General features: G+C 29.9%; 2 protein-coding genes across 2 annotated transcripts; both read left to right on the top strand.

The window, feature by feature from the left end:
• The first annotated feature begins 1,935 nt into the window (after nt 1–1,935).
• On the top strand, nt 1,936–4,349 carry LOC130666548 (speckle-type POZ protein-like). The gene is made up of 2 exons (XM_057467662.1): nt 1,936–3,363; nt 3,463–4,349. The coding sequence occupies exon 1, from the start codon at nt 2,389–2,391 to the stop codon at nt 3,358–3,360; it is 972 nt and encodes a 323-aa protein (XP_057323645.1). The 5' UTR covers nt 1,936–2,388; the 3' UTR covers nt 3,361–3,363; nt 3,463–4,349.
• A 4,547-nt stretch (nt 4,350–8,896) lies between these two features.
• On the top strand, nt 8,897–10,625 carry LOC130666524 (speckle-type POZ protein-like). Its single transcript, XM_057467624.1, has 2 exons — nt 8,897–10,197; nt 10,298–10,625. Exon 1 carries the CDS (start codon nt 9,223–9,225, stop codon nt 10,192–10,194), a length of 972 nt encoding a protein of 323 aa, XP_057323607.1. The 5' UTR covers nt 8,897–9,222; the 3' UTR covers nt 10,195–10,197; nt 10,298–10,625.
• The last annotated feature ends 4,733 nt before the right edge of the window (nt 10,626–15,358 follow it).

The raw sequence follows: 15,358 nt of genomic DNA on the forward strand, positions 1-15,358 counted from the left end.
TTACAACTGACCCTCACGCAGAATTGTCAATAAAAATCTAATTGCAATAACAAAAATCAGTAAATTGATATGAAATTCGGTTATACAATACTCTTAATATGTCGCGTGCCAAATGCCAAAAGGGCGTATAAAAGTTATACGCCCTTTTGGCTTTGAAGAACCAAAAGGGCGTATAATTTTTTTGTTTTTGGTGCCAATCGTTTTGTAAACATGTTCTAAGCCTAAAAATCAAAAAAAAAAATTTCCAAAGCCAAAAGGGCGTATATCTTTAGATACACCCTTTTGGCGTTAGTGAAATTTTTTTTCTGCAGACCTTTACGTTTCGAGCGATTCTAAAAAGAATGGCAAAAAAAATTTTTTATACGCCCTTTTGGCATGGAACGTATGGGAAGTATTAATACAAGTCTCACATCATAACACTAGAAAACACATTTGTTATTAAAAAAATTGTGAAGCGTACAAAAAAAAGTTTTCACGCGTATTATCAACAATTCTCAATATTTTAATATCGGAACAAGATTAATAACTGAAACTTTGATCTAGTCAAAAATTTACTATTTTGAATAAGTTAAAAAAAGAGTAATAATAATTTATAGGTTTTTTAATAGTTTTCCATTGACTGTTACAACTGCCCCTTGTTACAACTGCAGCGTCTCTCCCCTACTTATTTGAGTCTAATCAATGTATCCCTGATTAAAAAAATCGATTTAAAGGGATTTGCAATGTTAAATGCCCATAAGAAGAGAGATTCAAAAATATTCAAGGTATTCAAAAGTATTGAAAAAATTTTTTTTTGAATCCCTTTAAATCGATTTTTTTAATCAGGAGTATACACTGTAGCAACATATCTAGCTCATCAGAAAGATAGTTTAAAATCAATTACAACATTCCATCCCGACAGACATATATGAAAGCGAGTTAATAAAAACGCGGTAAGTAATCTTAAAAATAAAATATTATTCACTCATTGAATCCTATTAAAACTGATTAAAAATTTTCTATCGGATTTAATTCAATTCAATCAGAAAATAATCGAAAAATAAATTATTATTTTCCGATTGAATCTGTTTAGCTGATTGGAAATTTTCTATCGGATTCAATCGGAAAATAATCGTGAAAAAATCATGATTTTGCGATTAAATCTGATTGAAATTTATCTATCGAATTAAATAGTATTCAATCGGAAAATAATAAAAAAATAAATTATTATTTTCCGATTGAAATATTTCAATCAGATTCAATCAGAAAATAAAAAAAATTTTTTTCCGATTGAAATTCAATCGAAGACCTCGAACGCTCCCGAACATTTCTGATTGAAAATTTGTTTCCGATTGAAACTGATAGAATTCTGATTGAGTTTCAATCAGATTCTATTGGAGTTTTTAATCAGGAATAGCCAGTGTTACGTTCTGGCTTCAATTATATTTAAATATAAATTTGAGAATTTTTTTTTTGGTAATATATAATAAAACTTTAGTCACTCTGATGAAGAAAAATTCTTCAACAGAGTAACTACAGCAGATAAGCGATTTCCGCGAACACCGTCGTGGCCCGTCTATAGACTGGTCTATAGATTGTCCATCGATGTGTACCTGAAAAATATTTAATTCCCATTGAATTAAATAAAAAATAATATGAATTAACATTTAGTCAGAATGTTACACTGGAATGCTCCAAAGTCTTTTTTTTGAAGAATTAATTCATCTTTTAATGTTGGTTCAACATGCCTTGGTGGTTTTGAATCACCCTGGAAACACCCTGGGAGTGGAAACACGGTGGATCCAAGGTGGTTACGCGGTGTACGTGGAATCACGGTAGGTACACCGTGAAATCAGGGTGGGTACACCGTGTAACCTCCGTAGAATCACGGTGATAAAATGAAAAAACCCATCGTGTAACCACCGTGATTCCACCGTGTTTCCAGGGTGATTCAAAACCGCCAGGGTGTTTCTAATTTTCTTATTATTAATCAATAGTTTGATTGCTTTTCTAAACATGAAAATAAAAATATAGAAAAATTTATGAATTGTGCATGCGCACAGAAAAGTGGGAGAACATTTAACACATAAAACACCCAGAGTGGGAGTAAAAACCGACGACACCCGAGGTGCATTCTCTTGTTGATAGGATGACAATATCAATGTTTCTGGTTAACGAAAAATTAACCCTGATAGCGACACCTTACTCAGTAAGGTCTGCAGTGAAACATTTTCGATTAAATTAACGAGAAAGTTTCTGGCAAGCTTGGCTGGATAAAATACTTTCCTTTAAGTTGGCTTCTAGTTAACCTTGGCAAACACTTGGCCAAGGCGACTAAATTATCCCAGTTAATTGTGTATATCGCAGAGTTAAAAGAAAACTTGTGTTAATTTAAGGCATCAAGTTAAAATGCCTCTTAAAAAAATTGAACGAAATGTTCATAAAACCGTCGATACATGGGTAATAAATGATTTAAATCAATATTATTCACTTATAAATCGTAGGAAGGGGAGCATCGAAATAGTTCATAACTTTTCATCTACATTTAGAGGCTATGTCAGCGAGTGGTGCGTCAAAGTGTGTCTTTATAATCGTAAATTTCCTAATGGAATGAGTTTATCATTCAATAATACTGTAAACGGATTAGTTAATGTCACCTGTAACTTTTACCTGGTTGACATCGATAAAAATTATCACTTCGTCGGACGAAAAAACCGAAAAGCTACAAATAATTTGCAAAACCCTTCAGTTTTTGGAAGTCTTTTTGCTCATTCGCATTTACCAAGAAAAAAAGAAGAATTGCTTCCAAACAATACCATGACACTGCACATAGAACTTTTAACTTACTTCGATGATAATCCTATATTTCCTATTCAAAGTTTGTACTTTACTAACGTTCCCGTTGACGATTTACCTGAAGAATACTTGGATTTATATAACCACCGAAAAAATGGTGATGTTATTATATGGGTGCAGGATAATCAATTTCCTGTGCATGGAATTGTTTTAAAAACAAGGTGTTCTGAATGGTACAATGATGTTGCTTGTCATCAACTATCATCTGGCAACAATAACAATAATGAATTAACTCTTAAGGGTATTGATCCAGAGATATTTAAAAGAGTTTTAGAATATATCTATACTGGCAAAGTCAACGACTTAGATGATTATTCAGAGTATTTACTAGAAGCTGCTGATAAGTTTAAATTAATAAGACTGAAACAAATGTGTCAAATATCGATCGGAAACAACTATTTAACTGCTGAAAATTGTAAAGAGGTTTTCGATTTCGCTACTCGTTGTCACGCTAAAGAATTAAGATTTGCCGCCGGTCTTAATCTGACGAAGATGAAATACGGCGGTTTCTACGGTCTAGTATAAATGGTATGTCTTTACTTTCTTAATTATAATAAAGCTTATAGTTTTTTTTTACTCAATCGAAGTATCAGATTTGAATAATCAACTCATCATTAATTTTTTTAGGTGTGTCGACTAGACGTGACATCAGAAAAGAGCCGATTGTTTTTATATTAACAGAGATCACTTTGTTCATTTGTAATATCATTTTTGGTCATGAAAATTTCTATTATTACGAAATGACCGATTAATTAGTTTACCAATTTGTTCATTGAACTTAACTTCTGTTTGCCTTTTTTCCGTTCGCTACATCCTTTAATAAAAACTCGAATTAGCTAGGGCTTCACTCAAGATCGAGATTGTATTGGTCTTGTCTTGACCTCGTCTCGATTTGTCAAGACAAGACCAAGACGATATTATAGATCGCAATTCAAGACCAAGACCAATATCATTAAAAACATCTCGCTAAGTCTTGACAAGACATAAAAAAATAAGTATAAGTATATGAGAATTACTCGTAATAAGACTCCACGCTTTCAGAAAGATTATTAATTAATTATAATAATGTTTATTGGGTTAAAAAGTTAAAACATTTTAGAAGTACTTGAAGCGATCAAGTATATTTTTATAAGATTTAAAAAATAATAAATTTTTCCTTTATTGAAAAAAAAATTCTCAACTGTGTGTTGTATTATGACTGATATTAAGAAAATTTCAGGTTATTCAAGACCAAGACGAGATCTTGACGAGACAATACAAGACAATATTATTAATAACTTATTTTTCGAAATCGATGCAAGACTTACATTTTGAAGTCAAGATCAAGACGAGATCAAAGCTTTCGAGATCAAGACAAGACTTTCCCAATCTTGTCTTGTCTCGGCTCGAGTGAAGCCCTAGAATTAGCTTTCTATTAACTTAAGATCTGAATTTAAATGGAATATATTTAAAGGTATTTATTTGAGTTTTTAATCAATGTACCGTATATAAATTGTACTTTTTTAACTGCAAGTTTAAGAAATAAATAAAAGTCTATCTAAATTGAAATTATTAATTTATTTAATAATCCAGTGTATATTTTAACAAAATTTGATGGAAATTTTAGTTGTATAAGTTATTTTATTATTTAGATCAAATGATATCATTAGCTTATAAGTATGTTTTTTTTTATATACTATTGAATGTACGATAGTGTAAAGAAAATTTTTTATTTTGCTGTTCACTTCATCTTCAACAATCAAGAACAAACGACGAAAACACGATCTGTTTATACGAAAATATAAAAAATTTATTTTTTCTGTCAACGTAAGACATACTTACGATCGTTCTCTTTCTACCCTAGCAGCAACCCTATGAAAAAAATCCATATGTATGGGAATCCATATAGGAAAGTATGGATTTATTTAAAAATCGATGGATATCTGGATTCCCACGTAAGAAATCCACATAGGAAAGTGTGCGTATCTAAATTTCCATATGAGAAATCCATATAAGAAACTGTGCGTACCTGGATTCCCATATAGGAACTTGACGTAGGAAACTTGGTAACTGGATTCTCATGAACGAGGAAAAAAATGATATCTTCCCGGGAAAAAATGATTTTGCCTAATTATATATAATTATATATGATTATATATGGAATATATATAATTATATATGGTATTATATATAATTATATATGGTTATATATAGACCTATATATAAGTATATATAGCCTTATATATAATTAGTCCTAAATATACCGGGAAAAAAATGATTTTGCCTGATTATATATAGAATATATATGGTTATATATAGACCTATATATAAGTATATATAGTCTTATATATAATTATACCGGGAAAAAAATGATTTTGCCTAATTATATATGATTATATATAGAATATATATGGTTATATATAGACCTATATATAAGTATATATAGCCTTATATATAATTAGACCTAATTATACCGGGAAAAAAAATGATTTTGCCTAATTATATATGATTATATATAGAATATATATGGTTATATATAGACCTATATATAAGTATATATAGCCTTATATATAATTAGATCTAATTATATCCCGGGACAAAATGATTTTGCCTAATTATATATGATTGTATATGGAATATATATAATAGTATATACCCATATATAGTTGTACATGGGTCTATATATGATTAGATCTGATTAGACCTGACCTATATAGACCCATATATAGTAATTTTTATTATATTTTAGATCTTTAAATCTATATATAATCAAATATAAATTAATTATTTATATATATATATATATGTATATATATATACATATATATATATGTGTTAATATTTTATTTATAGAATATATTTAATATTTAGTTTTTCTTATTTAATATATTAGATGCTCTATGGTCTTTATTGATATTTCATAATCAATACTCGTTAAATGCATTATAGTTTTAGGTGTATATTTACAGAAATAATGATTACAATTTTACTATAAATTATAATTTTAAAATATTTACGAAGCGTTACATTATATTTTTCAGTCTGTTAAAAAAGTAATAAACTTATGTATAATTAAACGTATAATTAAAAAAAAAACTTCCCTCTGAATAGTTCAATATTAATCGTACATGAACATACGTAATTGTATATAAATTACACATAATCATATATATGATTAAACCCGCCTAATTTTCGGATCTAATTATATATAAAATATGATATATATGTATTATACATAATCATATCTAATTATATATGAGTATATATAACTTATATATGATTATATATAATTAGACCTGGCCAATTTTCAGATCTAATTATATATAACGTATTATATATAATCATATATAACCTACATATAATTATATATAAATTATATATAATTAGACCTGGCCAATTTTTAGATCTAATTATATATAAGGTCTTATATATAATTATATATAATTAGGCAAAATCATTTTTTCCCGGGTTGGCGCAAGAATATTTTTTGTAATTTCGAATGAAAACGAAAATTTTCTTAGTTCAAGAACAAAATTTTCTTAAACTTAGTCATCTTGGCAAATTTTTTTTTATCCAGTCGATATAATATATCCCTGTTTAGAAAATCCTATAAAATCCAATAGATTCTTATAAATTCCCACTGAGATTTTGTAAGAATGAATGAGTTCTATGAGAAGTGCTACAGTTAAGTATAGGGCTTTATACATAGAGCTATAAGAATCTATCGGATTTTTTAAGCAGGGATGTTTCTTGAATTAAGAAATATTTTCTTAAAGTGAGAAAAGTAAATATTTTGCCCCGAAATGTAATCAATTGTTCGAAGAGTAAAATATTCTTTCTTTAAGAATAATTAATTTGGAATCGAGATGATCTGTGATTCTAGTCAAGAATTATAAATACTCAACTCAATGGTAAGAAATATCTAGGCTTAAGTATTTTGTTGTGCATGAGTGATTTAATTAATAATTGTTGACTTTTAAATAATGAACTTTTAAGTTAGCGAACTTTAGCACTGTACTGTTAGAGTCACTGTTCACTTTGTAATAATTTCAAGTTAAATTATTAACGATCACTGATTTTACGTTTGTAGTTTTAAGACGAGATTGACTGTGCGACTAATCGTCTCAAGATCAAAAACGGTTTTGAATGATGGTGTCTATGGTACCTTCGAGCTTAACAAAAACGCTCCAGGTAATTACTTTCCTCCCCCACTCTTAAATATCCATGGTCATAATTCGGAGAGGAAGGGGCAAAAGGAAGTTTTTAAGGAAATACTGAGTTTTTGGGGGCTCCAAGAGGGGTAGAGGGGAGAGGGGACCCTTAATTTCGTCTCAATATGCCACGCTTTTGAAAGTTAAAAAACTTTAAATTTGGGGCAAAATGGACCCTGAAAAAAAGTTATAATATTTGCTTTTTTTACCCCTGGCGGTTTTGAATCACCCTGGAAACAGCCTGGAAACACCCTGGGAGTGAATCCAGGGTGGTTACACGGTGGGTTTGTGCCATTTTACCACCGTGTATACATGGTGGTTACACGGTGTTTCCACGATGGTTACACGGTGTATCCACGGTGATTACGCGGTGTACGTCGAATCACGGTGGGTACACCGTGGAATCAGGGTGGGTACACCGTTTAACCACCGTGGAATCACGTTGATAAAATGAAAAAACCCACCGTGTAACCACCGTGGATCCACCGTGGTTCCATGCACCGTGGTTCCATGCACCGTGTTTCCAGGGTGTTTCCAGGGTGATTCAAAACCGCCAGGGTGTTTCTAATTTTCTTATTATTAATCAATAGTTTGATTGCTTTTCTAAACATGAAAATAAAAAAATAATAATAAAAGTTAAATATTAATAATCTCAATGAAATAAAATTGTATTTTTTTTAAAAAGTAATTTCTTAATATAAGAAGATAAATAACAATCAGTTGTAAATATCACTTAAGTTAACGCTGTAAAAATTATAATAAATTAAAAAATGTTGGAAAATCCAAAAGTGCACACCTCAATCGCTCATTTTATTTTAAATTATTACTTTTATTATGTAATGTATTTCTACTCTTATTATGTATTTTGCACACCTCAAGCGTGAAAGCGCAGGTGTGCTTTGTGGACGGTTTTTTTTTCTTATTATGAACTTTTATTCAACTTACAAATTATCAATTTGATTTTTTTATTCCTTATTTTTAGTTTAATATTTTTTTACTGATATTTTTTTTAAATATCCCGGCTTTTGTGTTAGATGTCGCTTTTTTTTTCAAACATATCGAAACGCTAGTGCTGCCACTAGTAGTTGATAGAGAGAAACAATGAAAAAAATAATAACAATAGTAAAAATAGCAGCTGAATTTTTCACGAATAATCAGTTTAACGGCGTTAATTAATTACAATTAAACTAAAAGGATTCAGATGGTAATTTTCATAAGGGTTCTTGTGATAAAAAATACAAAGGCAATAAAAAAAAAGTTAGGCCGATTAATGGTGTCTATCGAGGGTTATCGTGTTTACGAAGATTCATACGTAACAATTGACAGCACTGGTTTCTTGAGTTAAAATAACTTATTTTAAATGAATAAAATAATGAATCGACTTAACATTGGGTTCAAATTGTTCCTTAATAAATTCTCTATATGCAAGTATACAATTTTACCTATTTTGGTGTAATAAAAATAGTGTAGAAAGATTTTTATGTGAGTAAAATAGTCGAATAAAAAAAACCGTCCATAGAGCACACCTGCGCTTTCGCGCTTGAGGTATGCAAAAATATTAATAAACATAATTATTATTAAAAATAATTATAATTGATGTTTTAATTCTAATGAATGTATTAATAAAACACTGAAATTTTTAATTTTTTAAATTTTTCAAAACATTTTTATATGAAATTTCATTTTATAATATTTTTTGGCCATCTGTATGATAACTTAGTGTACTTTTTACAATCAGTATCATCTGTCGATAACAAAGAAATCGACTTTGAGCTTACGAAACCCGTCCAATCGGAATGTCTTGTTAAAGTGGTCCCAGTAAGAGAATGCACCTCGGAAATTGCCCCCACCACCGAACATTTATGAATTAACACATAAAACACCTAGAGTGGGAGTAAAAACCGACGACACCCGAGGTGCATTCTCTTGTTGATGGGATGACAATATCAATGTTTCTGGTTAACGAAAAATTAACCCTGATAGCTACACCTTACTCAGTAAGGTCTGCAGTGAAACATTTTCGATTAAATTAACGAGAAAGTTTCTGGCAAGCTTGGCTGGATAAAATACTTTCCTTTAAGTTGGCTTCTAGTTAACCTTGGCAAACACTTGGCCAAGGCGACTAAATTATCCCAGTTAATTGTGTATATCGCAAAGTTAAAAGAAAACTCGTGTTAATTTAAGGCATCAAGTTAAAATGCCTCTTAAAAAAATTGAACGAAATGTTCAGAAAACCGACGATACATGGGTAATAAATGATTTAAATCAATATTATTCACTTCTAAATCGTAGGAAGGGGAGAATCGAAATAGTTCATAACTTTTCATCTACATTTAGAGGCTATGTCAGCGAGTGGTGCGTCAAAGTGTGGCTTTATAATCATACGTTTCCTAGAGGAATGGGTTTAGCATTTAGTAATTCTGTAAACGGATTAGTTAATGTCACCTGTAACTTTTACCTGGTTGACATCGATAAAAATTATCACTACGTCGGACGAGTAAACCGAAAAGCTACAAATAATTTCCAAATCCTTAAAGTTTTTGGAAATCTTTTTGCTGATTCGCGTTTACCGAGAAAAAAAGAAGAATTGCTTCCAAACAATACCATGACACTGCACATAGAACTTTTAACTTACTTAGATGATAATCCTATATTTCCTATTGAAAGTTTGTACTTTACTAACGTTCCCGTTGACGATTTACCTGAAGAATACTTGGATTTATATAACCACCGAAAAAATGGTGATGTTATTATATGGGTGCAGGATAATCAATTTCCTGTGCATGGAATTGTTTTAAAAACAAGGTGTTCTGAATGGTACAATGATGTTGCTTGTCATCAACTATCATCTGGCAACAATAACAATAATGAATTAACTCTTAAGGGTATTGATCCAGAGATATTTAAAAGAGTTTTAGAATATATCTATACTGGCAAAGTCAACGACTTAGATGATTATTCAGAGTATTTACTAGAAGCTGCTGATAAGTTTAAATTAATAAGACTGAAACAAATGTGTCAAATATCGATCGGCAACAACTATTTTACTGCTAAAAATTGTAAAGAGGTTTTCGATTTAGCTACTCGTTGTCACGCTATAGAATTAAAAGATGCCGCCGGTCTTAATCTGACGAAGATGAAATACGGCGGTTTCTACGGTCTAGTATAAATGGTATGTCTTTACTTTCTTAATTATAATAAAGCTTATAGTTTTTTTTTTACTCAATCGAAGTATCAGATTTGAATTATCAACTCATCATTAATTTTTTTAGGTGTGTCGACTAGACGTGACATCAGTAAAGAGCCGATTGTTTTTATATTAACAGAGATCACTTTGTTCATTTGTAATATCATTTTTGGTCATGAAAATTTCTATTATTACGAAATGACCGATTAATTAGTTTACCAATTTGTTCATTGAACTTAACTTCTGTTTGCCTTTTTTCCGTTCGCTACATCCTTCAATAAAAACTCGAATTAGCTTTCTATTAACTTAAGATCTGAATTTAAATGGAATATATTTAAAGGTATTTATTTGACTTTTTAATCAATGTACCGTATGTAAATTGTACTTTTTTAACCGCAAGTTAAAGAAATAAATAAAAGTCTATCTAAATTGAAATTATTAATTTATTTAATAATCCAGTGTATATTTTAACAAAATTTTATGGAAATATTAGTTGTAAAAGTTATTTTATTATTTAGATCAAATGATATCATTAGCTTATAAGTATGTTTTTTTTTATATAATATTGGATGTACGATTGTGTAAAGAAAATTTTTTATTTTGCTGTTCACTTCATCTTCAACAATCAAGAACAAACGACGAAAACACGATCTGTTTATACGAAAATATAAAAAATTTATTTTTTCTGTCAACGTAAGACATACTTACGATCGTTCTCCTTCTACCCTAGCAGCAACCCTATGAAAAAAATCCATATGTATGGGAATCCATATAGGAAAGTATGGATTTATTTAAAAATCCATGGATATCTGGATTTCCACGTAAGAAATCCACACAGGAAAGTGTGGGTACCTAAATTTCCATATGAGAAATCCATATAAGAAACTGTGCGTACCTGGATTCCCATATAGGAACTTGACATAGGAAACTTGGTAACTGGATTCTCATGAACGAAGAAAAAAATAATATCTTGGCGCAAGAAATTTTTTCTTGCCGCAAAAATATTTTTTGTAATTGCGAATGAAAACGAAAATTTTCTTAGTTCAAGTACAAAATTTTCTTAAACTTAGTCATCTTGGCAAATTTTTTTTTATCCAGCCGATATAATATATCCCTGTTTAGAAAATCCTATAAAATCCAATAGATTCTTATAAATTCCCACAGAGATTTTGTAAGAATGAATGAGTTCTATGAGAAGTGCTACAGTTAAGTATAGGGCTTTATACATACAGCTATAAGAATCTATCGGATTTTTTAAGCAGGGATGTTTCTTGAATTAAAAAATATTTTCTTAAAGTGAGAAAAGTAAATATTTTGCCCCGAAATGTAATCAATTGTTCGAAAAGTAAAATATTCTTTCTTTAAGAATAATTAATTTGGAATCGAGATGATCTGTGATTCTAGTCAAGAATTATAAGTACTCAACTCAATGGTAAGAAATATCTAGGCTTAAGTATTTCGTTGCGTTGCGGCAAGTGAACGTAGATGTTTGAACCATCTCATCAATGATCAATGAAAGAAATGTGTTGAGTCAGAAATCAATGAGAGTGATCAAAATCAAGATTTAAATGAGTTTTGACTTAGGTCAGAGCAATAATATATGAAATATCCGAGAAAAATATTAAAAACTGTGCGCTCGCACCTACAGCGGACTTTTAATGTGTCTGGTAAGATGTAAAAACCATTAAAACTGTCCGACTATTGAGGTAACATTTTTTTTTTATAGGCCCCCAAGTAACATAAATAAAATTTAGCTTTTATACTATAACGAAAGTATAATTGTAATTTATTAAAGTTTAGGGGTTTCCGGCAGGGGGTGGCAACTGTCATAAGCGTCCGGCAATGGATTACGCGATTTTTAAAGTTATCCCGAAGAAAATATATAAAAATTGAGCTTTATACTGTAACGAATTTAAGGTACTATTTTATACACATTTAATACGTGTTATCTGTCCAAGTATAACCATAACATAACGTGTTAGTGTGGTATAAAAATAATAAACTGGATTTAATATGTGAATTGCGTAACCTTGACACATCAAGAAGGTAAATGTCCCAATACCGGAACGATTTGACAATAATTATATTATATTTTAACTCGTACACGATGAAATTAAATAAAACTTTCTTTATTTAAAACTATAATCTTTTAGTTACAAAATAGGATATAAAATATATTTTAGAATATATCCGAAATATGAAAAAAAAAATCTGGGCGTCGGTTGACCCTGCGGGCCAGCCCCAAAACTTCCCGGTGTTTTCGAGCTCAAGGAGCTTGAAAACACCACTGTGAATATATTTTCGAGCTCGAAAATGCTATTACATGCAATCATTTTTTTATGAGCTTTTCAAGCTCTAACAAGTTACGTCTTATGCTAGAGTTTGAAAAGTTAAGAATCAAAAATCATCAATGAAGAAACGGCTTTCAAATTTTTATTCTCGATTGTGTTTTAGGAAATAAATGTATTGGGGCAGAAATCAATGAGAGTGATCAAAATCAAGATTTGAATGAGTTTTGACACAGGTCAGAGCAATAATATATGAAATATCTGAGAAAAATATAAAAGACTGTGTTTTTTCAATTTTTTGCTGACAATATGATTAAAACTAAAGAACAGGTTAGATGACATTATCTGATGATCAAAAGAGACTATGAAGAGAAAGAGTTGGTATGATTTCAAACACATTTTAGCACATTATATTTTGATTTATCGGAAATAAATAACATAAAATGTTATTTTTTTAACTTTTCAGCGCCGATATCTTTTGAACTAATCAACCATTTTTGACGTTTGTGGTGGCAATCGGCGCATTTTATTAAGTTCTAGAGCTGAATAGATTTTGAAGACGATCGTTTAACTCGTTTCTGAGAAATCAATAAAAAACTAAAGAAAAAAATTTTTAACTTCCCGCTGAGAAAATCGACGAATTTCAAAAAATTCGGGAAGTTATTGGTTTCACCCCGATTTTCAAAAACCGGGTTTTCATCATATGTCGACATTTGAAGGTGCTAAGATGCTATTCAGACATTTTCAGAGCGATGTCTGTATGTATGTATGTATGTATGTATGTATGTGTGTGTGTGTGTGTGTGTGGATGTAAACTTCTCATATCTTTTTGATGAATGAACCGATTTAGATGGTTCTTGCGGCATTCGAAAGATATTTTCTGAACTTAGATTTTCAAAAAAAATTTAGACCATTTAGTCAAATAAACTCTGAGATATTTAAGAAATACGAAAAAAAAAATTTTTTTTTCATTTTTTTTGGATATTGTGAAAACTGTTGGATTGATCAATTCCAAAATCTAATCAGCTCTAAAACTCGATAAAAGCTTTCGATTGCCACTAAGAACGTCTCAATCAGATTATCCGTTCGAAAGATATCGTCGACGAAAGAATGAAAAAAAATCGTTTTTTTTCGTTTTTCGTGGATATTTCGGAAACTATCGAATCGATCAATTCAAAAATCTAATCAGCTCTAGAACTAGATAAAAGCTTTCGATTGCCACCTCAACCGTCTCAATCGGTTAATTCGTTCGCGGGATATCGTGGGAGAAAGAATTGGTAAAAAACGGTTTATTCGAAAACAATGGAATACAAACGTATTTTCGAGCTCGAAAATGTATTCACAACAATGTTTACGAGCTCAAGGAGCTTGAAAACAGCGGGAAGTTTCAGGGCTAGCCCGCAGGGTCAATCGATAGATAGATTTTTTTTTTCGTAATTCGCAAATGTTTTCGAGTCTACTTGACTAAATGATCTGAAATTTTCAGGAAAGTTGATAGCCAACAAGCTCTTTCGATTGCCACCCCAACCATCCAAATCGGTTTATTAGTTAAAAAGTTATAGACCATTCACACACATACATACACATACACACTCGAACATCATTCTGAAAATAGTCAGAATAGCTTCCTAGGACCTCAAAACGTCAACATCTGATGAAAACTCGATTTTCAAAATTCGGGGTGAAAAACAATAACTTCCCGAATTTTTGAAAATTTACAATTTTCTTAGCGGGAAGTTAAAATGTTAATTATAGCAATAGTCTTGGATTCATGACTTTTTCATGTCACTTAATGGTTTTGCTAAGAAATCAGTCAATGGTCTTAAGCTTATAGGAAATGTATAGAATTACTTTTCAATAATTTTTTTTTTTATATGCATCTAGAATGACATAAAATTCAAGAAACCATTTTAACAATATGAAAAAAATAGTATTATTATTGTTTTATTGTTCGTCTATTGGTACACCAAAATCAACCCGTGCCCAGTACCGGAACAGCCAGTCATATTAATGTTATTAATGTTATCGATAGACATTAACGGTGAGTTTTATTGACTGGCTAAATCAAGTGCAATATTAATTATTACTGGAGCCCTAATTTTGAATGCAGTATGTATGATTGTTATAAAAAAAGCATTAAATATAGGTCAACTCTAATTTCAATCATAAAAAGTAATTTTTTTTTTTTTTAATCAACTTTGTAGTGTAACCTCTAATGATTTATTTTGTTTCTATTCTTCAGTTCAAAATATTTATTTTCATTTAATATTTAATCATTTAAAAATTTTAAAAACATTTTACATTATGAGTGTGATATAGCAGACATCAGACAAATTTAAAATTATTAATAAATCGAGTAAATAATTAATAAAATAAAATTTTTAAAAATACGCATTCAAAAAATTTTGGAATTAATAGTCCTTTTTTTATAAATTTTATTTTTTTAATTGTTTATCTTTTTTATTTATAATTTTAAAGTTGTCTGATGTCTGCTACATTCACACTCGTTTTAGAATAATATTATTTAATAATTGTCAATATTTTCACCATGAATAAATGCAAAAAATAACTCATTTTATTTACTGTTCCGGTATTAGGACAACCGAATTCCTGTATTGGGACAAGACTATTTCAGCGTTTTGGTATTGGGTCTTTTGGGTGTCATAGAAAAAAAATTGTTTTTTATATTAAATTTAAGAAAAATGAAATAATTTGATTATTTTTGAATAGGTAAGGTAAAAGACCCTGTTGTTGACCGTGACCCAGTTTCTGACCTTTCCAACTTTTTTCTAACTTACTTAAAAAACTATCTTTAATGCGTAAATCGATTTTTTCTTAATTTGTAGTAATCTTTTCTG

The sequence above is a fragment of the Microplitis mediator genome, chromosome 4 (genome assembly GCF_029852145.1).
Source record: "Microplitis mediator isolate UGA2020A chromosome 4, iyMicMedi2.1, whole genome shotgun sequence".
In the NCBI taxonomy this organism is placed as follows: Eukaryota; Metazoa; Arthropoda; class Insecta; order Hymenoptera; family Braconidae; genus Microplitis; species Microplitis mediator.